General features: G+C 29.9%; 1 protein-coding gene across 1 annotated transcript in view; it reads left to right on the top strand.

The window, feature by feature from the left end:
- The window catches only part of LOC139087837 (max-interacting protein 1-like), a 38,828-nt gene that overhangs the window by 10,733 nt on the left and 3,835 nt on the right, over positions 1-24,260 (top strand). Inside the window, exons 2-5 of the mRNA XM_070636766.1 lie at positions 190-313; positions 8,570-8,599; positions 15,651-15,765; positions 19,274-19,481. Of these exons, the coding sequence (XP_070492867.1) occupies positions 190-313; positions 8,570-8,599; positions 15,651-15,765; positions 19,274-19,481 (477 nt within the window). The remainder of the gene's footprint in view (positions 1-189; positions 314-8,569; positions 8,600-15,650; positions 15,766-19,273; positions 19,482-24,260) is intronic.

Raw genomic sequence — 24,260 nt, 5'->3', positions numbered from 1 at the left:
TTTATTTTAATGGCTTTTTCCATTTGCTCGTTTACATTGTAATCTCTCTTTCTCCCTTATACAGTATACACAAGAACTATTCATTTCCATATTCAACTATTTTTTAATTCATTATTAAAAGTCGACCATCACATAAATTTTTTGATTTTCGTGATTAAAAAAATTTATTTTTTTTAATTCCCATTACAGAACAAGAGCATGGATATGCAACTAGTTTACCCGTTCCGCTTGAAACGTCGAAACTTAGAACAACATCGGTGACGAGTAGGAAATTTTCAAGGGGTGGTAATAGTAGGAAAACACAAGGGAATAGGTGAGTTAATAGCTGTCAATTCTAAGCCTTTCCACTAAATTTCATTTCATTTTCATTATTACCTTTCGTATGTACATGACTATGTGTAATGGGCTTCTATTCAGCTTGGGGTGAGAAATTCAGTTTTTTTTGTCTTGTTGTAATAAAAATTCCTTTTTTTTATATATATATTCGGTATAGCAAAAGAAAGAGATATAATATATGCAGGGAAAATGGGCACATTGTTGACATTGTCCTCAGCTATTTATATACATACAGTATATGTGTGTACTTCGTACACGTTTTTCTGTTGATTCATTAAAAGAAATTGACAAAGTAAATTGTGGACGAAGACAATGACTTAGGATCATTACTAATTCTATTCAATTTAACGTCTTTTTTCTGTTAAAAGCTTTCAACGTAATTAAAAATTTATTGATTTGTCATTAAAAGTAAACTTTCCTGCTTCAGATCTCTTTCCTTTCTTTTTTTTACTTCAATTATAAAGTTTGGTGCTATTATACTGTATGGTACCTCAGCTATAAAATGCCATTAACTATATTTCGGTCATAAAAAATTACATTGTGATATATATAAAGTATTCATAAATATTATTGTAAAATGTACAATCAAAGCATCATAAAACAGTTGGTGGTGTTATCAAGCAAGGATCACACCCTCGGTGCGTATCTATACCATTTTTATGGACATTTTTTATGACTTTTATTAAAGTTGTCCTGAAAATTCCAGCCTAGAATCTGAATTTAAAGTAGATTTGTAATTTATCGACAGTAAAAATTCTGCTGGATCATAAAATCTTATTATTTTCATCTGTTTTCTGTGCTGATGAATCCTTGAACTGGGGTCAGATGTTGAGATTATAGGCAGTTTTGAGATTTCTGTCAAATTTCATTGTATTGCTTAAACTGGAAGAATTTTAAATGAATTTTAGACTAAACTAATCTCTGGATCTTGTAAAATGTCGATTATTAAGCATTGAACTTGCCAAATTTGACAAAATTATGTTAAAAGAAAGATCCAGAATGAAAAAATTTCATTATTTACTTACTGCATCTTGTAAAATGCGAATGAAAATGCCAAAAATTCATTAAATTGCCAAAATGCCTCTTCAAAACAAGATCCAGTACATAAAAATCAAATAAATTGAACATTCTTTGCTCATCCTCAATTCCTTCAATAAGAAATCATAAAGATTAAATCACATTAAGCACAGCAAAATGAAATATTACGACTGAAGAATTTCCAAGTTCATTAAAACAGGAATTTCAAGAATCATTAGCTACTAGATAGGTCGTAACAAATAGTAATATGTCATTTAATATCTCCTCGATTTTAATTCTATCCAATAAAATGAAATGATCATCTTCAACGGGCGGGCATGAATTGTTGTCTTGTCCAGACATTTCTTCGAGATATTTACTCAATAGCTCCTAAACAAGTACAATGAATATTCGACTTGTCTTGTAGACATTCGGTACACAAAGTTTATTTACAAATGTTTCGGTCCACTTGAGTAAAATTTTATTATCCCTTCCGATTCAGGCACAAAATGTAACAAAATATTGACTTTTTTTTTGCAAAAGAACTAAATTATAATGCCTGGCAATAAAAAGTCATGCCATAAAATCTTCAAATTGTCAATATTTTTCAAGCAGAAAAAAGTAGTCACACAATTAAGGGGGTTTAAACGATTATCAATCATTCTCTACATTACATTCTTCATTTTCTATGCCTCTTTATATTCCCCAATCTCATTAACTATTTTTTGTTGACGACGTTCACTTATCATACGAATGTACAACTCTTAATGGACTTGTCTCGGTGCGATAAGATAATTGCATTTTGCCCTAAAAAGTTATGAAGTTTAAATGCATTCTGATTGCTGATAAATTGGTTTGAAAGTTATTGGATATACTTCGTCATAAAAGACTTTTTTGACGTATTTACTGTCACGTGATTGCTGCAGTCACATGGTCTATATGTATTGTTGTCAATTTATTGTTAGACATGAACACTTTTGAAGTTCAAAAATTTCAACGATTTTTTAAGATTCAAAAATTTCAATTTATTTTGAACTCGATTTTATTTATTTATTTTAACTCGAAAAATTGAATCTGTTTTTAAGGTTCAAAATTTTACCGGTTTTTTAGATTTGAAATTTTAATCATCTTTTGAAGTTCAAAAATTATAACGGTTTCTTGAAATTCAAAATTTTAACGGTTTTTCAGAATTCAAAAATTTTCAATTTCCAAACCTTGAAATCTTATTGGATTTTGAAATTGAAAAAATATCAATAAATTTTTATAATCAATCCAAAAATGAAGATGTTTATCTCATCAGCTCATCCATGAAGGCGTCAAGAATGGAATTTCTATAAGACCATAATGACAAACATTGATAACTTTTACTCATTTATTATTGATTGATTTTTCACATAAAAATTCATTTATACTCTTCATGCTCATTCTCGCCTCCTTCAAAATAAAATAAAATGTCTATTTTTAATGCACAGTATTTTTCTGTGTTTGAAAACAGTTTTTTTTGCGCCTCGTTTTTTGACGTTTTATGTCGTCAGCAAAACATGAAAGCGGCCAATTTCCAATTTTTACATTTTTATCTATTTTCCTGTCGAGATATATTCAAAATTGCTTTTTATTTCTTTTTCTAGCATTATTTCATATATTTTTTTATTCTGCTGTGCCTTTCTTCTGCGACTGAGTACGAAGACGACAAAAGAAGAAGAAAGTTTTGTCATTAGATTCTTTCTATGCCGCTTCTTCCATTCAATTTCAATTAAAAGAAGTTAGTGAAAGATTTAGAGATAAAGATATACCGTTCTATCAGGTATAATTTTTATTATTAAGATATTGTTCCGTCAATTTTTAGCGCGTTTGCGCCAAGGAACATTGAAGAATGTCTTTGGATTAATGAAATTTCAAATAAATCTATCAATTTGTATTCATCTCTATAAATTCAATTTACCATAAAATGTTTTCGCTCTTTCTCTCTCACTCTATTTTTCAATTCTATCCAAATGCCTATTCTCCATAAATTTATTTGAATATTTTGATTAAAATGAAAAGTTTTTCCATTCAATTGGAGGAGTAAAGACTGCAAAGAACACATTAGAGATAAATCCAGTGATGCTACGAAATGGAATTTAACAATTCATGATGAGAAATATCTTTTTTTGAAATTGCTTAATCGAGGAATCTTGAAGAAATAACTTTTTGGCGCGAAAATATCTAAAAAACAAATTAGTTTTGAGTGTGAGTTATTAAGTGTTGTGGGATAGCTTGTTAGAGTTTGGAAGATTTATGATTGAACAGTTTAATTAGTTCAAGAAATTCAAAAAGTCGTCAAAAGTTCAAATTTTTTGAAATTCATTAAAATTTCAAAATTTTTGAAAAACGTTATGATATTAAAAATGTTCAAAACCAACCAAATGTCAAATTTATGAAAACCGTTAAAATTCAAAATTTTGAAAACCGTTAAAAGTTCAAATTTTTGAAAACCGTTAAAATTTTGGTGAATTTGAATCTTCAATAATTTAATAAACTAATTTTAAGCTAATTTTCATGAGAATCCCACAAATTTTTCAAATAATTCTCGTGACCTTGAAAATAACCTTAACCTTGAAATTCATCAAAAACAGGAAATGCGTCTTAATTGCATGCTTAACAGCTTAAATAAAGCCGTTCTTCCTTTTTCCTATAGTTTTGTAAAATTTTCATCTATAAAAAAAAGCTGAAAAAGGAAAATTGAAAACCTGTGCACGAACACGTCGTCAGCCCAAACATAGCTATCGAGTGAAAGAAAGAAAAGAAAGAAAAAAATCGATAAGACATTTGCTAGAGTGTAAGCATTTGTCATCATCGCAAAAGGTGTTTACGTGATTGTGCATATTGTATCTATGCATATATACATCCCTTTCTTAATATCTTATCGCAACTCTATCGCGTTTAACAAATAAATCATTACACAAACTAATTACGATATTTTTTTTTGTAATACGTGCTGTGATAAATTATGTATTATTCTGTGTTTATTCTCATACAGAGAAATCTTATCGCTTACAATCTCAGTCATTTTTTTCTCTTTGTTCCTTGTTTTTACCCCGACTAGATACAAAACGATATGAAATATTTACTTATTTTCTTCTTTATTTTTTTGGAACTCCTTCCGCCTCATGTGTACACAAAATTTGCTTACTCATATTATGGATGTTAAAGCATACATACACACACGCACATTGTATGTATCTGAATGCTTTAATATAAATTTGTTATCACATACATTATCGACAGATTTGCGAGAGAGATGAATGAGAATCTCCCCATGAGAAATGAATGTCTTGAGGATTTAATTTTTCATTTGTTATTCTTTTTCGTTCTTCTCTTTCATTTCGAATATATATAAATTTGCAAGCATGAGATATCATCACAGTATTAGTCAGCTCAATATACTATACGATGCACATCATTTCTAGCACATTTCTCATTCTGGCAACGATGCAATTTTTGCAATCCCACTTTGGGAATTCAATATTGGCTGATATTTTTGTTTTTTAATTGGAATTTGGTTTGTTTACAAAAGTTTTTCATGCAATTTACACAGAAATGATGAAATTAGCAGACAAAAACACATTTTTCAAGCTCAAAGTATTAAATACTTAATGTGTGCCACTTTTTTACTCACTTTAAACTTATCAGGAGCTATAAATTCAAAGTCTAAACCTTTTTGTTCAAGATTAAAGTTTTGAAGTGAGAAAAAATTCAAAAAATAATTTAAATTCTAAGAAAGCGTTAAAAAATAATTGAATTGCCTGTATGGAATCCCAGACCTAATTCCATATTCACATGTCAAAAAAAATTTAAATTTCAATCATTTCCAAAAAAAATAATACAATTTTGATTTAAAGGAATTCACAAGAGAAATAATCTACCTATAAACAGAAATAGATTACGTGACTCGGGGAATTTTTATTAGATTTGCGATTCAATTTCTTAAGAGATAAGATTCAGAAATTTCGCAGTATCATGTACGTTAGCAAGCAAAAAAAAAATCCATAAAATCTCAGCCCATCCAAAAATAAAAATAATGCGCCTTAGTCAGTCAACCAAATAATAAAGCAGAAAATTTATCTGACTAGTCTTGCAACAATTGCGAAAGATAAAGAACGAACAGAAATAAGAAGAAAATTGACATAAAAAGTTCAGAAATGTCGCCTCCTAATTTTAATTTTTCAACAAGTTACTAGCTTTGATCAGCAAAAAAAAAAGAACTAGCATAGTTTATGGAAACTGATCCATATCTCAGTCTTATATGCATAAATTCAAGACATACTGAGAGTGAGCAAGACTGAGAAGAAGAAGAAGAAATGAAAATATACGAATTGATTAAAAAAATTATTTTGATTCACATGAAGCGATCGTTGAACTTTTGTTATTTTTTTGAGGAAAAAATTCATATTCTTTTCAGTAAATAACGAGAATAAAAAAAGAGAGAAAAATAAATGTTTATACGCAGCCCGAGAAAAAGATGGAGAGGAATGAAATAGAGACAGAGTGGAGTTTGTAAAGTAAATGAAGAAGAAATGCGTATTGCATACATACAAGTATATTAATCGCACTAAATTGCCATTGAGATTTACGATGGTCGTTAGGAGAGTGGACTAAGAAAAATTTTAATCCTCTGCTTTAGTCATTTAACAACTTTTTGTTGTCTATGATTGAGGAGATTTCTTTGGGGAAATAACAATTGACTTTTTGAGCACTTTTCTTTGATGAACTGGGATGTAATAGAATGGTCATGCATGAAATTGTATTAATTTTGTAGAGGAGAAACTTGATTTACATGAACTATATGAAGGCATTCCTTATGTAGTGTTTAATGCTTAAATGGTTTTGTAGCAGAAAGGTTTCATGATTTGGGAATCCCAGCTGTCCTAGGTTCAAATCTTATTTTGTCATTTTGACAATAATATGCTCGATCTAAAATCCGACATCAGGTCGATGTGACTGAGGCATGATACCGAACTTAAACCTATACATGCTAGAGTCATGGTAGTTTGAGACCAAATTGATGTTCGATTAACCGATACTTGATAGTATCAGACCCTAAAGACCTCCATCCCTGGCTTCAACCCACTCATTTCTAATTGACATGATGTATGATCAAGCCCAAACCAATTCACCTAATTTCCCATATTGTTTCAAAAATTCCCCAAATGTAAAAAATATTACATCAATGTCTCAAAACTGCCAGCAAATCACAAAAAATTTTCAAGCACGTGTATCTCATCCAAGTCAACAACATGAGTGGGATATGAGAAATTTTTATAATCTTTTACAATTTCTCATCTTTCATTCAAAATTCACTCAAAATAAAAAGATTAGTAAATAAGTTCCTCATATATACAGGCACATGACACAATGCCATAAATGGTAGACTATTTAAATCATGACTAATAATCATGACCATTCGATTCTTCTCTTTGTAAATTAAAAATGAGAATGACATAGTAATACTTTTATTAGACTATAAGTTAGACTGTTTGATCATGACTAGCAGGCATGATTCGCGATTAAATGGACTATAAAATAAACTTAGTTGTGCGGTTTCGATTAATGTAGTAAGCGCTTACTATGCAAGTTTTAAAGTTTTTTTGTTTCGGTAGATTAGAATGGGTCGTACCCTAATGGCATATAGTGTCAAAAAGGGATTCTGAGGGTAAGGTTGTGCTTTCCATCCAACTGTTGTTGACTTTGTCACCTGGTTTGTACAAATTCACTGTCCGCATCGTTATAATGTATCATATAATGACAGTAACTTGATGTGTAACTTTACCAATATCTTAACTTCAAAATTAGACGTCATATCCAACTGACCCCACTTCATATCCCATTATATTCAAAAGAAGACAAACAACAGCCAATAGAACTTCAAAAATTTTCTTATTCCATGACTTTTTACACCAATTTTTCATGTTAAATGTTAGATCCAATAAATCATCTAGTCATTCGCTTTAATGATTACTTTCTAGCCAACTTGTAACTTCGTATGGAAAACCAACAATTAAATTATATGGCTTTTAAAAGTCACGATTCTTTTGTATTCTAATTCTAATTACCAATTATCTTTTTATGATTGTTTATAAGGTTAAAAAAAGCAGTATTAAATAAATTAACTTATGTAAACAGGGAGTAAATTTTTCTCGAGTTTCGTAATAGTTTATATTATTCCCAAAAAAGTAGTAAGAAAGGTAGTAAATATTTTATAGCACCTAGTTTAACGATTGATCTAATGCAATGTTGTCCACATTGTGTTGCGATACACTTGTGTCATAGTATTGACATGTCGTGACACATAAATGTGGCACAGTAGTGTGACATGCAGGTGACATGTCATGGCACACAAGTGTAACATGCTCGTGACATGTCGTGATACAGTAGTGTGACATGTCGTGCCATACTTGTGTGTTTGTGCATAGTGTTAAAGCGTGTCACACTAATGTGTCATGCCGTGTATCATGTTGATGTGATAGTGTCCTAGCTAGTGACAAGTCGTGTCACACTAGTGTGTCGATGCACAGAAAAGTGTGGCCAACACTGAATTAGTAGGTCGTCCGTAAACTGACGAATTAGTGTCGTCTTCTAATGGATTCTATTCAATAATAATATCGACAAGAACTTCAAAATTACCCATAAATTATCAAATTGTAGACAATTAATCCACAAAAACTCAAATTACTGCTCTAATTTGGACTAAAATATTTATTTATTTAAGCATGGCTACAAAAACTTGATAATTTCTCACAAACATTTGCATTATTCAGAGAGGAATTATAAACACATGTTCAAATAAACTTTTTTCATATCAAATATTGAGGCATGACTTGAACAGAAAGTTTACAAAATTGAAAATAAAAGAACTGACAATGCATACTACTTAAAAAATCACACAATTAAAAAATTAAAATAAATAATCGATTAAAATAGGTTTTGAAGTTAGTCATTTAATGAGAACATTTCCCATTACATTTAACTGTTACCCCGTAGACTATGTACACGTGTCTTTATCCATTATTTCGTGCAGCTAAATAGAAATATCTTTTATGAAGAAGCAACGCGAAATAGTATTAACAAGGAATGAAGAAAAGATAATGACGCTTTTTAAGAAAACATAAAAGAAATGAAAAGAAAAAAAAGATAAAAATACTAAAGTTCTCTTTTACATTGTTTTATGTCGTTTCAGGTCAAGTCACAACGAATTGGAGAAAAATAGGTAAGGTTAAAATTTAACATTTCCACTAGTTTTTCGATTTCTTTCTTTATATTTTCAATGGTGCGCTACCGTTTAATTCGACATATGTATGTGTCTGTGGGTGCGTTGGACGATTTTTCAGTACTAAGTATATGGCAAAACATCAACATTTTTTATGGATTGAAAGTTACGTGATTGTGTTGAAGCGGAAAATTTTTTCTTTCCACTTTTTGCGAAATGAACTTTTAATAAATCAAGTTTTCACATCAGAAAAAGTCATTAAATGACTTTTCGATCGATTTCTTGCTGTTGAATGCTTATTATTTGTCACTTTGTAAGGCTGCTGCTCTAGATTAATTGATATTAGATCTTAAAACTTATTATTTTAACAATAATTCACTAAAACTTTGGATTGTTTACTTTGAAAAAATGAATGACGTAGCTTTGTTCCCTTTAACAATTCAAATTCAAATTCAAAATTACCGTTAAAATGTAATATCATCAAAAGTAAATGAGAAAGACTTAGTTTAGTACCCTTTAAAAGGACTTCGTTAAAACATAGCTTCAGCCCTTCAAAAAAGTTACTCATTTTAAAAAATTCAAAATTACCGTTAAAAATTAATTTTATCAAAAACAAGTTAGAAAGTTATAAATTAAAATACGCCCTAAAAACCTCATCTAGATAACGATTTGTGAAAAAAAAAAGTTTTACAGCAACTAATTCGACGAAACATTTCGGCAAAGAAAGTTTTTTACTGAAAACAAACGAAATGCTTGCTTATTTTTTGATTATACGGTCACATGTTACGTGTTGTTTACTTCGTTAAAAAATAGTCGCAAATTTGATATTATAATTAAATTGAAATTAATTTTGAAAGCTTGTTAAAGCATGTCAATTTCTCATATTACAGTAACTTAACTGCAGTTCTTTTCTTTTTTTTTGTTAAAATTAAATACGAATTAGTCGGAAAGTCTTTTGTTTTTTTGATTACATAATTCAATTAAGCTCACCACATATGTGAGAATTACATGCTTTTTGAAGTTGGATTAAAATGCTATTGCTAAGGTTTCAATTTAATGGAAATGAATTTATCCTTAATACCTCAATGTTATAAATTTTTTTCGAGGATTTTTCAAGAATACAAAAAGAACTTAACATGTTGCTAAGCTACAAATTCTTTTTTATTTCATTCAAATGTGTTTCCAAGGTGCTTAACATAAGATCATTTACCGTAGACTATCATTAGTCAAAGACCAGATGATTTTAATTTCTGTTTCCGCTCAACAATAGCCGGCATGCTTAACAAACCGGATAGTTATGAGACCATTATTCAATTGTCTGTGCCGACATTAATCTACCAGATGACTTTTCTGATTAGACATGCAAAAATTTTACTTCTTATCAATTCATGACCGATCACAACAAAAATGTCATTATTTATAGAAACAAATAAGTTTTCATATCAATTATAAATTATAAACACGATTGTAAATTAAAATTGCAAAACAATCTAAATATAGTTCAAATAAGCAATTATATGACGAACTAACTGAGGAATGTGAATGAACTCATATCAAACTAAATAAATAAATAAATAAAAAGAAATATGTAGAATGAGGAACAAAAAAGATGTGCAGATATATATGTGAATTTAAGCTAAAGGGAAGTATAAAACTCTTAAACGATCTGTAAAAGCAGCACAAAAAAAGTTTTAATAGAGTTTACACAACTCATGAATTTATTTGCTTTGTTTTTAGCTTGGTTTTATGGTTTTTGATTGAAATGGGCGGGATTGTCTTGTTATGTCTAAGTGTCTAATGCACATCCTCTACATTCTAGTATTCTCTACATTATTTGGATGTTTAAGTTGAGTCGATTATGCTTAAATTGATGAAAATTGCAAATTTTAAAAGTAAACAAAGTAGATTTGTATGACTTGAAGTTGGCTTTAGATGACATTATTTCAAAAATTTAAAATTATAACGGTTAAATTGAAGGTAAAATTGATTTGAAATCCAAGATTCTAATCAATTTGGCTCCTAAGTGCTGTCAGAAAATCTGAGGAATCTTGGAAAAATCGACAATTTTCAATTAAAAAAATCCAAGAATACTTGATCTAATTCATCAAATTCGCTCTCTAACCTCAAATTATTAAGCAAATTCATTTCTAGCTTCCTTTTTTAAACAGAAAAGTATAATAAGAAGAGCTAGAAAAGGAACTTATCAGTAAAACCAATGTGAGGAAGAGAAATGGGCGAGAATTCTTCTTTTTTTCAAGAGTGCCCATAAATTAGCAACGTTAAAAGTTTTTCTCTCCTATCCTTTTCTATCGCGCTCTCTCATGCTCCTGTTTAAGTACAGCATTAGTTCATTAAAATTATTGTTTGTAAGGGAATAACAGTAAACCATACTCGAGAGATTAATATTGCATCTGACAAAGCTTTTAGTTTACTAAAATTTTTGTTCTCTGTATATATTATTATTACTTCTTTTTTTTTGTGTGTTTGTGGGAAAAAAATACACTTTGAGGAGTAAAAGATTAAAAGTTTTCGAGCGAGTGGAAAAAAAGAAACTGGAGAAGCTTATTATGAAAATGTACAGGAAATATAAGAAAAACTTATAACGATAAATTTTTTTTAACTTTCATCACATTTATTTGCTCTTTCTGCTTTCCTCTGCAAATCCACACACATAGACACACAAATACCTAGCATTTTACATTTTAATAGCACAACTTTATCTACTTCTTGTTGCTGTAACATTCTTAGAATGAGTCTCTCAAATAATGTTTGAGTTTATTCATGAATACGAAAAAAATTTCTGAGTTATGCTTAATAATTATTTTCATAATAACTTTTATCAAGTACGAGGAAGCACTGGGAGATAAAGAATGGAAGTTTTTGCTCATTTCTACAATTTTTATAGCTGCGAAAAGATGGAATTTGATGAAAAAGTTCAAGTTCTATGGCTTATTTTAATTAATTCTTGGAAACACACTGCAGGATGCATCCTGAAGACAATTACTCACCGGTTACAGCTGCCTAATTGCACCTTCAATTGATAAAATCCTGATTTCCACAACTTTATATACATAATATTCCCTTGTCACTAAAGTAAATCCATGAAAAAACTACAAAATTTTCAATTCAATTTAAATATTCAAAATACGCTGCTGAATATCAAACATACACTGCAAGAATTTCAGAAATTGTCATAGTCTACGTGTTAAAATTTACATAACTGTAGTTCCTCCCTCTCAAATCTGTTCAACTTACACAAAAATAAATAATATATGAGGAAACAGACTCAAACAAACAGCAACACATTCCTCAATAAAACTTGCATGAAAATCTTTGCAAATGAGCATTTTAATTATTAATGCAACAAGAAAATTCTATGTGTGAATGTAAAGAGAAACAAAAAAATAAAGGTTGAAACGAAGCATTGCAAGATAAATAAATAAATAAATAAAATAGAATACAAACTTGTCAACATGTTGAAAACAAACATGAAACAAATGTCTTGGAAGGAATTTTATGTTTGGTAATTTATGTGACATGAACTTACATGAAGTTGAATAGCACCTGGAAACTGTGGGAGTAGTTATGTAATTTATCAGCTTTAAATTTTTAAACACACAATTTCAAAGATTACTTTGATAAAACGCAACAAATTCTTTGAGAATTTATGATTGAAAATTGGGCCAACTTCAAGTTGTAAGATTTAAATCTTAACGAACTTTTCAACGAAAGTTCAATTTTTGAACTTGATAATCAACTTCAAGTTGTAAAAATCTTTATAAAATTTCCAACTGAAGTTCAATTTTTGAATTTCACAGCCTACTTCACGTTGTAAGATTTAAATTTAAACAAGATTGTCAAACCAAAAAGTGAGAATAATTCGAATATTTTAAGCGATTCCAATAAATCCACTTAAAACCCGACTCAGCAATGACACAAATGTCATTTTCATTCCTCAAAAAATTTTATTAATGCTCGAAAAATCATAAAGAAATTTCCTTAATAATATTTATAGCAATCTCAATTGAACCTTGAGTGCTGAGAGAAAATTGAATAGACCTGAAATTGAAATAATTGGATAGAAAAACTCATCGAGGCCATTCAAATGATTTCAATATAATTGCCATACACACTTCAATGCAGAACAGAAAGAATGTGTCTAAATATACGCAGGTCCAAATCCCCGGTATAATTTTTTTTTCTACAGTAACTAAGAAAAAAAAATTCCATTCTTTTGTACATCAATGCAAAGTAATGCCTCCTCACACCATGAACACAAATAAGGGAGCGAAATGATAAAAAAAAAGTATTTCCTTTTCTTCTTGCCTGCCTTATCCTCCTGCCTTTTTAATAAAATATGCAAATAATAACTTCAAGTAAGAGAAAATAACAGCAAAATTTATCTTTATCTCCATGACAAAAACAGAATATAAGGATAAGAAGAGAAAAGAAATTGTAAGATGATGAGTTAGAGAGGATGGAATGAAGGGAGATGGAGATGGTAAGCAGCAGCAAAAGAAACTTTTTCTTTTCACGCAATACGGTGGAAGGGAAAAAATGTCAAAGAAAATGAATTGATAATTCTAAGGTCATCAACTTCCATGCTCTCCTGTGGATATCCAGAAAGTTTTCAATTAATTAAAGGAAGTGGGCAGCTTAAGAATTCTATTCAAATCTGGAGAAGTTAAATAGGAAAGGGGGAGATTATTAGGAAAAGGAAATTAAGACACTGCTGAATATTTCAATAAACTCGGATAAAGAGTCTTATCCAAACAAACAATAACAGCATTTATTGGATATTCAATGATGAAAATTTAAATTTTAGGAATTCAGATTTGTTTCTATTTGGATTAACAATTTAGATTAGAATGTCTTCTTTTCTTGTTATTTCCACTTAAATGCATCATTTTAGCCTTAATCAAACTGTTGAGATATGGATTTTGTGACGGAAATTGTCTTTTACTGAATTTTTGATCAAAAATAAATGAATTTATTGAATTCGAAGTTCGAAGAATTTGATTTAAAAATTCAAAGTTTTAAAGTCGGTTAAATCTTGAATTGGAAAATTTCGTTAGAATTTCTTTGAAAATTTCTAAATAAATTTGCAGGATTATGAAGGATTTTTAAACTCTGTACCATCCTTTGCCATATTCAAGGATTCAAGAAACCTATCATAGTGCTAAAACAGCCTACATATTTGTGGATATTGACACCCTTTTCCTAAGAAATTGAACAAAAAATTCAAATCACAGAATGCTTTTGTAATTTAAAAATCCCCACAAAATATTCATAAATTTTCACCTTGCATTCCAGAGACATCGACATAAATTCCATGAAGAAACCGAAGTTATTTCTCGGAAAAGTCATCACGTGGAAGTTGTGCACGAGAAATTCTTCGAGAAAAAATTTGTTTATTTTACGAGACATTCTATTCTGCCGAAAAAAAAAATAAGAAAGTTATAAGCGATTTAATTTCTTAAGCTAGATATATTCATTACGTTGAACGGAAGAAAGTTATTAAAAAAGTATAATTCGATATCGTAGAAAAAGGAAAATTTCTCCCTAACGTGAAAATTTCTTTTCTTCTTCTTGATGCTATTTTCTTCCTTTTGTACTGTTGCACGGAGGGAAAATATTCATGCAAAATAAATTTTTATTGAATTTTCATGAAACTTATTTTCACTTCTACGTCTCTCATCTTGCCGAGAATGAGGATAGAAATTGTATATTTATACATTTTATAAAACTCAATGTCGATGCATAAAAAGAGGTACAAAATGTGTGAGCATGCAGACGAAGTATCATCATGCAAATGTGCTCTAGCTAAAATGCAGAGAGATGATATTTAAGGAGTATATTAATAGGTTTTTCACAGTGATTGTTGAAATGCAAATTTTCTCTCCATCATGTCTCACAAGAATAGTTGGATATGATGCTTAAGTGTTTAGGGTGGAAGTGCATTTTTTTTATCTGCATAGAAATTGTTGCCATGGAGAGTTACTGGTGAATAAAGGATAATTTCTTGTTATTTAATAAGGTGGATAGGTGTCTTTATGGCCTTATTTACTCTTTCTATCTAATATGCAGTTATCATAAGACTAATCCCTACATTTAACCGATCAAAACCTAATTTCTTGTGTTTGAAAATGAGTCGATTAAGAATGTAAACAAAAAACGTAAACAAATGATTTTTTAGAAAAATTCAACATTTATGCTTAAAGTTCATAAGTTTAAATGCTATCAGTACATCATTGCTATCGATTTCAATAGATTTGAGTACTTAGAATCATAATTAAAAGCAGATTGGAAGCAGAAAATCAAAATAAAATTTTGAAGTGATGAAAAATGGCGGGAAAATTTCAAAATTTGAAAATTTGTTAAAAATCAATATTATTATCAACAAATATATCAAAAAAGTTGCCAAAACATAGCCAATTATGGACAATTAAGACAAATAATATTCAACAGCTCAGCAACCTCTTAAACTCGCCCCTAAAAAATGTATAAAAATTTCAAAAGGAGACAGAAAATGATATTTATTTACAAAACTCTAGAGAAAACTCATAGATTGAAACATCCATAGATTGTCTCTAAAGTGCAATTTTCATTTTGTGCAATTTTCTATCCATATTTTCACTTCATAGTCATCATCGTCTGAGAAAGATATTTTTTTATTTTATTTTTTTGTATATTCATGTACTTTCCTCACTTGGTATGTCTCATGTGACTCAATTCAACTTAAATCCATAGAAGTTGATATGATATGTCATATACGAAGAACAGATCTGAGAAGATGTTTAAGGAATAGGAAAAACTCTCAATGCGCACATGAATTTATTGAATCTACATGCATACATGACACATGCATAAAATGCAATTCAATTATCATTAAATTATTCAATCACAGACAAAAAAATAGAGACTTTAAATCATTCATGCAGAATGTTTACATGCGCACATATATACCTATTTTAAAATTTAAATTGACCATAATGGAACCAAATGTTTTATATTGACTAAAATCAATTTCTTCAATTCCGATTCTTTACAGGAGAGCTCACTTACGTAGCTGTTTAGAAAGACTGAAAGAAATCGTCCCACTTGGCTCTGATACGAGTCGACATACGACACTAGGATTGCTCACGAAAGCAAAACGATTCATTAAGGTGAGTCAAATGAACAGACACAACAACAACAACAATTAATGACATAGAACACAAAAGAAAAATTAATGGAAATGAATGAAAAAGTCGTGCGGAACTTAATCAAATTAAAGTGGAATTAAACGCAAAGAATTTTTAATTATGATTTCTGCATGAGTTTCGACTTACATAGCAGGGAGACATGAGTTGACAGGAGTTGGGCTGGAATTTTTAAGGAATTTTCATAAAAATTGGAACGAATCCTTTTATTTTGATACGTTGCTGTCCGCCTACTTAACAGTTACTGAGCATGCCGCTCGGGTAGTGTATTAACTCGATCCACATAATCCATAAAAACTGTCATATTCACAACTTTGTGTTCAATTCATTGCATGACTTTTAATTCCAAAAAAATTCAGCAGAACTATAACACATCACAAAAGTAGTACTAACTTTATAACCATGCACAACAATGACAGGGAGAACGAGAAAAGCAGTCAAAAGTTTCATTAGTTTTTTTTTGTTTTTTCATTCCTCTTTGTTGACTAAAAAGTAATTTTTTATATTTTTGGAATTTGATACATGAACAAGAGGGTAGAGCACGATAGAGAAGTAAATGAATAGAAGCAGTAGAAACGTGAAAGTTGGAAAAATTTATTCTCTTTTATGATCATAAATTTTTGCATTCATGCCATATTATTGTTGTGCTGCAATTCAACCAACAATGAACTTTATACTTTCATATTTAAAATTGTGAACAATTGCTGGAAAATTGTACAAAATAAACTTCAGTTGCCACTTGGTAGTTTGATTGTTGATTCAAATGCTGGGAAATTGAGGGTGTGGGTAGTAACTGGATAGCTTATAAATTCAGCTTAATAAGTTCTAGGAATTTTAATCAAACATTTTCAATTCTTTGTTTACAAAAATTGAGAATTTTAGTACAAAATTTATTTTTCATAAATTCAAGACTTAAAGCTATGAATTTGCAACTGTAACGATGATCCTTTAGTGCTTCTCAATCATGCCTTTAACCTTTTAATGATCCAGTACAGTTGGAATAGACTTAAAGGTCAAAAATCATCAATTTTCAGATTCTTTCAACAATTTTGTGCTAAAAATTGTACTAAAATAATCAATATCGGTTTTTACTTCAATTACTCAGACAATTTAACAAATTTTCACTTCGGTGCTGCTCCTGGTGACACATTTAAACACGCATCATTAGTAAAAATACTCATTTGAGCTCTCAACTTTCCACTTGAACATACTGTTTCCATTAAAATCCTCAAACATTCTCAAATGACCCAGTGAATCCATAAAATAGAAACAGAAGCGAGACAATTTCATACCAATTATAAATTTCTATTTTAGAAATAGCAATAGCACATGTGAATATGTCTCTTTGTGGGCAATTTCCATTTCCGAAATACGTGCATGAATGTGTTTTATTTCCAAAAAAAATACATATTTCCATCTTTTCTTTTCCCTAAATGATGCAAATTGTCGTTTCTGTAAAAGCTCTATTATTCCTCATAACATATTCCGTTCTCCATCCAGTCGAACAGAACTCCGACATCACATTAACACAAAGCAGAGAAAATTAATTAATGTTCAAAAATTGAAAATACATTTTGCAGACTGCAATAAAATTTTATATCCCACCGACGAGCATGTTTCGAGTATATACAATTTTTTTTTGGGAAATATGAGGAATAAAAATCCTCTCTCACACATTTCTGAATGTAATTAGAATTGATGATGAACAATAATTTGTTACGGTGAATGTGCCAAATTGAATTGTCGTTTGCTGTCGTCCGATTTATATCATTCGCATATTCATATATCCATTTTTTCCATACCTATATTAATTTTCATGTCTCTTTGAGATGAATGTGTGGAATGAAAAGTCATGAGATAGTACTGTTGACGTTGGAATTGTTGCTAGGGTTGATTTTCTGTAAAAACATCCAGTTTCAGGCAATTGCAGCGCTTTGCGTATTAAATAAACAAAGAATCTTTTTATATCTTCTAAGAACTGAGATTGAAAATAATTGAAACACAATTGTCTGAGAATTTTGATTAAAATTTAAGGTAATGTGATGCTGTTTGTCACGTAGTATCCTTGACTTTTGTGTTTATCAACAAAAGAGTTCAGAGAATTCACTTGATGATGATTTTTGAGATAGATACAGAAAGAATTTTACCAGTTTTCTTCAATTTTCCATTTTAACCCTTCAATTTTGATGAAGATGATGTAATACGAGCTTCGTTTTGTAGAGCTTTGCCTTAAATTTCTATAAAATGTGAGGATTTGTTAATAATAATGACTTACAGAGATTTTCGGTGACTTTTCTACTCAAAAATTGATTTGAAAATGAAAAGCAAACAAACGGGGGTTGCAACTATGAAATTTCAAATTTGAAAAGTACGTTAATATTTAAATCTCAGTAATCCGTTAGATCTATTGTGTGCAATAAATTTCAATCTCAAAAGAAGTTTTGAAGTTCAATTTACCTAAATTCTTTGCTCCAGTTCCAACAATTCCACATCTCTTGCCACAATCTATTAAATATTTAAAAGCATAAAGTCTAAAAGATCCCACAAACAACAAGAGAAAATCAAGAAATTCTTCAACATTTCAATTAACTTTTGACAGTCACCCAAACCGTATCAAAAAATCCAATCTGATCTGTTAGGGAGAATAAAGTATGAAAAAAAAAAATGTTTGCAAATATACATATTATTCGTAAACATTCTTATTTATCAAAAGCGAGAGAAATTCTTTTCATGCCTCATGCCACTTGACAACAATTAGTTGCACAGAGAGAGAGGAAAAATCTGTATTGTATGGCAGTGTGGAGTGGAGGGAGCAAAAAATATATATAAAATACATGTGCTACCGTAGAGCTCGTGTTTCCCTGCATAAAATAATATTGTCATCATTTCGTGTACAAAAACAAATTAAAAATAGAAATGAAAAAAAAGGGAAAAAGAGAGAGAATGAGAATTTTTAAGCAGAGAATGTTTTAGTTATACAAACAATTTTTTTATTATGATTGTCATATTCATATAAAAATTTTATTTCTGATTCCATATATATATGAACTAAGTGCAACTGAAAAATTAATGCGAGAATCACCTGAGGATGAATTTTCAAAGCGCACTGCAGTCTTTGTCGGATGAATTCTCAATGGTCATTTGATATTCAGACTTACTGGATGTCATTGGTCTGGTTTGTGGGGTGGTACAGCTTTGAGTCGACAAGGACTCTGTATGAAAGAGTCATCTATAGTCATGTAAAACTCTAGTTACCTTTGAGATTGGGTTAGAGCATTGTTATAGAACACCTTAATTTGGGCATCATTGGGCTAGAGGGAGTGCATCTTTATGACTCGGGATCAAGAACATAACACAAACTTTGACTAGATATCAGACCAAACTCGTCAGTTCCACGACAAAAGTCATTCATTTCACAAAAAACTTGCTAACTAACTAAATTTATGACAAATGTATTTTTATATAATTTCAGAATCTGGAGCGCAAAGAGAAGCATCAAGCGATGCAATTAGAACAATTAACTAAAAAACAAATATTTCTGAAATGGCGTTGTGAGCAACTGATTTCATACAATGAAGCACTTTGCAAGAGACGATCTGTATCGGAATGTTCTACCTCTACCATATCGAGTACAAATTCATATGAACTTACTAGATCATCGTCGTCCATTTGTGAATCAGGTATGTGTAAAATAAATTTACTTACACATGGTTTCATTAGCACAATGTGTATTATTATGAGAGGAGATATTTACATAATTCATACTGTATATATGATTTTTTATTTTTATTTTGTGTGCTTCTATGTACGACTTGCCAACTGAACCTTTAACTCTCTTTTCAACCTTACTGTGTTTAATTTTAACATGCAAATTTATTGACAATCTCATTGCGCTCAAACAAAGTTTTTATATGCCATCCATAAATACGTGTGTGCTTAATAGGGCATATTCTCTGGGGGAATGACTTTACTGTCCACACTTTGTCTGTCTATACTTGAAGTAACACAGTTGACTGATGAATTTTCAAAAATTAACTTTCAATTTTTGAAAATTTATTTGGCCGTTATTTTTCAAATATTAATTGACCGTTAATTTTCAAATATTAATTGACCGTTAATTTTCAAAAATTGTTTGACCGTTAATTTTCATAATTTGGAACTAAATGCGTGAATAATGCGCTTTCGTAAGTCACAACTGAGCAAATCTAAACAATTTTTACACGCTTTTTTTATGTTTCAACCACTTGTGCTTTATAATTATCAAACAGAATGCTAAAAAATTTTCATTTTTATTTTCTTCATACAATACATTTTCTCTGTTTTATTTCATTCCGCTGTATTATATATGTGCCATGGCGGGGCTCATAGAGCTACAGCAAAAAGAAAATGAAAAAATATTTACATTTTAATAAAGAATGAATTTTATTTCGTTATAAGTACGGCCGGCACATAAAATGATGTAGATTTGTTTAGATTGATAAAAAGGCTCTAGAACGAAGAGATAAAGAATGGAATTTAATGATGTTGTTGATATAGCAAAGTACTTCGTGTTCTAGCATTAAAGCACTCATATATCTGCTACTTATTATCTATGAAAATATTTGGAAGGAGTTGATGCGGAAATTTTTTGCGAAATGTTTGGCATTTGTTTATTTGCTGTTGGACGGTTGATTTGTAGTCAAGATTTCGGACATTTCTTTTATTGACTGTAAAACTGTTAATTTCAAAATATTTTGATTAGTTGCAGACCCCTGAAATTTCGAGGGGATTGTCGACTGTAAATTTGTAAACAAATCAATATTTTTACAATTTTTAACTGAAATAACACTTATAAATGCAGTCTGAGTGCTTAGTAAACATAGATCTGATTAAAGACTATCCATATTGTCATGCTAAACAGTTCCAATCATTTATTTTCTTGACAAATTATTCACAAAACTTTAAAAAATCTTATTGTCAAATCACAATTAAGGACTTTGAAGCTTCAGACTAATGCCGAGTCATTTCTCTTGTCAGACAAATCACTTGAGATTCCTCAACACAACCCTTTTCTTCCATTTGTGTAAACAACACTGTCTAATTGCAAATAATTTGTCTAAATTTAAACAACAAATTTTTGAAGAATGTCATGACAAGCTCACATCTTCTAATCGCAATTTTATGCATTCCAATAAAATTTCCATTTGTTGGTTCGTCTCCGGTACATTGCATAAAATTCTCATTTCCACTTAAAACTTTGTCATTATGCAAGAGAATAGTCATCAACCGAGAGGCAAAAGGGGTTGCTCAACTCAACAATTTCATAATGATGAATAAATTACTTCTCCTCTGTCTTCATTTGCTTTGCTACTTTATTCATTTCCATGAATGATGAGGAATAATTTTAAAATATATATATTTTCTCATGATTTTTTTCTATTTTGTGTAGAGTGAGTAAGACAAGATCTCTCATTTTTTCCTCAAGTTCCTTGTTTTTCAAATAATTTTTCACCACTTTTTGCTATTCCACTTACATCATGGCCTAAGGGTTACTTAACAGAACAGCTATGTGTATAATATACAAAAAAGAAAATGAGAATTGAAGATGTGCTATAAATTAAGCTTGTAGACGTAGTAGTGACTCCGTTGTGGCCATACAATCTCATTCCATTTACTATGGTTCTCTCATTCACTCTATGAAAAATATTTTTTAATCTGTTAATCTGTATTTTTGCTAGAAAGTTTCTCATATCAAAATATTTTACAACACATTGCAAGTTCAGAATAACATAATAAATTCTTTACAGAATTGGGTGGAAAGGAAACTCGTATGAAAGACATTTGGTAGGAGATATAAAGCAGCACTTTTTTGATTTTCTCAAAAAGCAGCACTTTGGAATTTAGTCTTGAAAATCTGGGTTTACAAAGTTCTAGCAAATTTTGATTCGTAACGATTTTCTGAATTTTAGTTCAAGATTTGAATTTTAGAACTCTTTTTTAGAACATTGAAATTTTCAATAAATTGCAATTTTAACAACTTTCTGCTTGTTTTGCAAGCTATTGGTCAGCTGATATAATAACTTTAAATTATAAACCTATAGAAGATCAGTGATATGATAAGAAACTGCCTTAAATTTGCAAAAAAATAAATTTGATTTTTGTAAACAAAGTCTGAAATTTGTAAACAAAGACCAAAAACATTTGAATTTAAAGCTTCCAACAGACAGAATAAATTGAAAATTCACTTACCACATCCACAATCCAGTCAAGACAATAATCACGAACTTCATCTTCATCCAAAAAAAGAAAAAAAATAATAAAAATTCATCTAAGAAAGTAGAAAGAAAACGCTTCCAGTTAAAAAGGGTGTGTATGTGCTGCCGGATACGATGCTGCACACACAAAAGGGTGGTTGAAAAAAGTTTTTAAAAAAAGTATTTTTCTTCTTTCTCATCAAAACTTCATATTTCATACACGATGTTGGAAACTGTCTATTTAACTTTACTTATTCTACCGCAAAAATTTCTCGCATTTAAATATCTGTATACAAAATTATGTATCTATCCATCGTCGAGTATATAGGCTGTGAAAAGTTTTTCCATGTCTACATCTCGCCCTCTCGAACATAAAGAGAATGAACAAAAAACCTCTTTTTTTCACCAGGGATTCATTTCTACTTTGCCAAAAATGCAAAAAATAAAAGAAAAAATCTCTGAATTTTCCTCATTTTCGGATGAGCAGGAAAAATCGGAATGAGAAATGGAAGGAAGTAAAAGTTTCCCACTTTAGGGCTAAAATATAATTTTTTTGAATCTATTTCATGCAGAATTAATAGATGTATGTATGTTTCCTAATTTCTTTTCTCTTCATATTCTGTTCCACATACCACAACAGCAACATCAGCCGCTTCTCACTTTTTCCTACATTACACACGAGTTGTGGAACCATTTTATTCCTTGATATGATATACACTGTAACAAATTGTATTCTTTTTTTTTGTTGCTTCTATCCTTCCTCGATATTCTCTCTTAACCGCCCTCATCATGTTTGGAGAAAAAGAACTGGAATAAAATAGAAGTCAATTTTGTCAAGGAATAAAATAAATGGAAATTTTTTCTCTTTCCTTTACTTATATCTCATACAGCTTCTGATTCTATTCATCTTGTTTTCTTGGTGACGTGCTTACCTGGAGAATTGTTATTGTTTTAGTAAATTCTAGAGCTCCAATTATTATTTTAAAGTCTTAGTAAACATTGAGTCCTGATAATTTCTAGAATAATTGAGGTTAAAAGGACGTTACACAATGTTTTGGGACAAAATTTGAATTCAGTACATTTTTTAGTACGAAAAGGAAGTCAATTGATGAAATTGGCAAATTTTCCTATTTTCTTTCGTTTTGACAACTCTGGATTTGTCAATTCTTAACATTCTAACTCTTAAGTACAGTAAAATCAATAATGTATTGATCAAAAAGCTCACAATTGTAGATTATTCATAAAAAATAATCAAAAAGTCACCAAATGTATTATAAAAACAAAGAAATCAACATTAAAACTTTCACCAGACAGAATATTAAGCAGGAGATAATAAATCATAACTTAAACTTCCTGTTTCAGTAAAAAAAATAAAAACTATTCGATTTTCATCCAATTCGAGCATTTATCATCATCATCACCACTGACTCCGAATAAAAGAGTCAAATATTTGTATCTAAAACGGAAATATTTTCCATCCGTATGAGCTAGTTGCATATTATTCTCAAATGTTAAAGCAAAAAAAAAATCTTCATTCCATCCATTTGAAGCGAATAATATAAGCATAAAATGCTGAGAGATAGAGGAACTCAAACAACCAAAAATATACATTTTTTACGTACACGAGAAATAAAAAAAAAAAAGAAAAATCTTTTAATATTTTCACATTTCAACAATTCAAATTCACATTTTCTGAATCCTTTTCTTCCCTCCTTTTTGAACATTATTCTCCTCGTACTAGCGACTTCCGTCACCCGCTCTAATCCCATTCTAAAAAGTAAAATATGAGAAGAAAACTTCCACGAAATGTACTATTTAAATGGCAATAAGAGAAATAAACAATCATGATATTTATGCTCGTACATTTTTATGCGTTTTGAAGCCCTTTTTTGAAATTAACGTCACGAAAATTCTACCTTTATTGTGTTTTTCAAATATATTGCGATATATTTTGTGGCATGTTCTTTGAATCTTCAAACATGAGTTATGATTCTATAAAAAAACAGGAGGCTTTGAAGTTTTAGTTGAACAAGTGGAAAATGCTAATGAAAAAAAATTGCTTTGAATGATTGAACAAAGGATTTTTTCTGAAACTACTGACAAATTTACAGTTTTTTTTAAATACCAAAGCGCTATAGAACTTTTTTTGATCTATAGAACAAGAGTCATCTATCCATTAACTCTCTCATGATGATGATAGGCTCACTTCACAATGCATTTATTCTT

The sequence above is a fragment of the Chironomus tepperi genome, unplaced genomic scaffold (genome assembly GCF_022539635.2).
Source record: "Chironomus tepperi strain 1889 unplaced genomic scaffold, CSIRO-AGI_Ctep_v1 contig_137, whole genome shotgun sequence".
Lineage (NCBI taxonomy): Eukaryota > Metazoa > Arthropoda > Insecta > Diptera > Chironomidae > Chironomus > Chironomus tepperi.
This window is presented reverse-complemented; position numbering and strand designations above follow the sequence as displayed.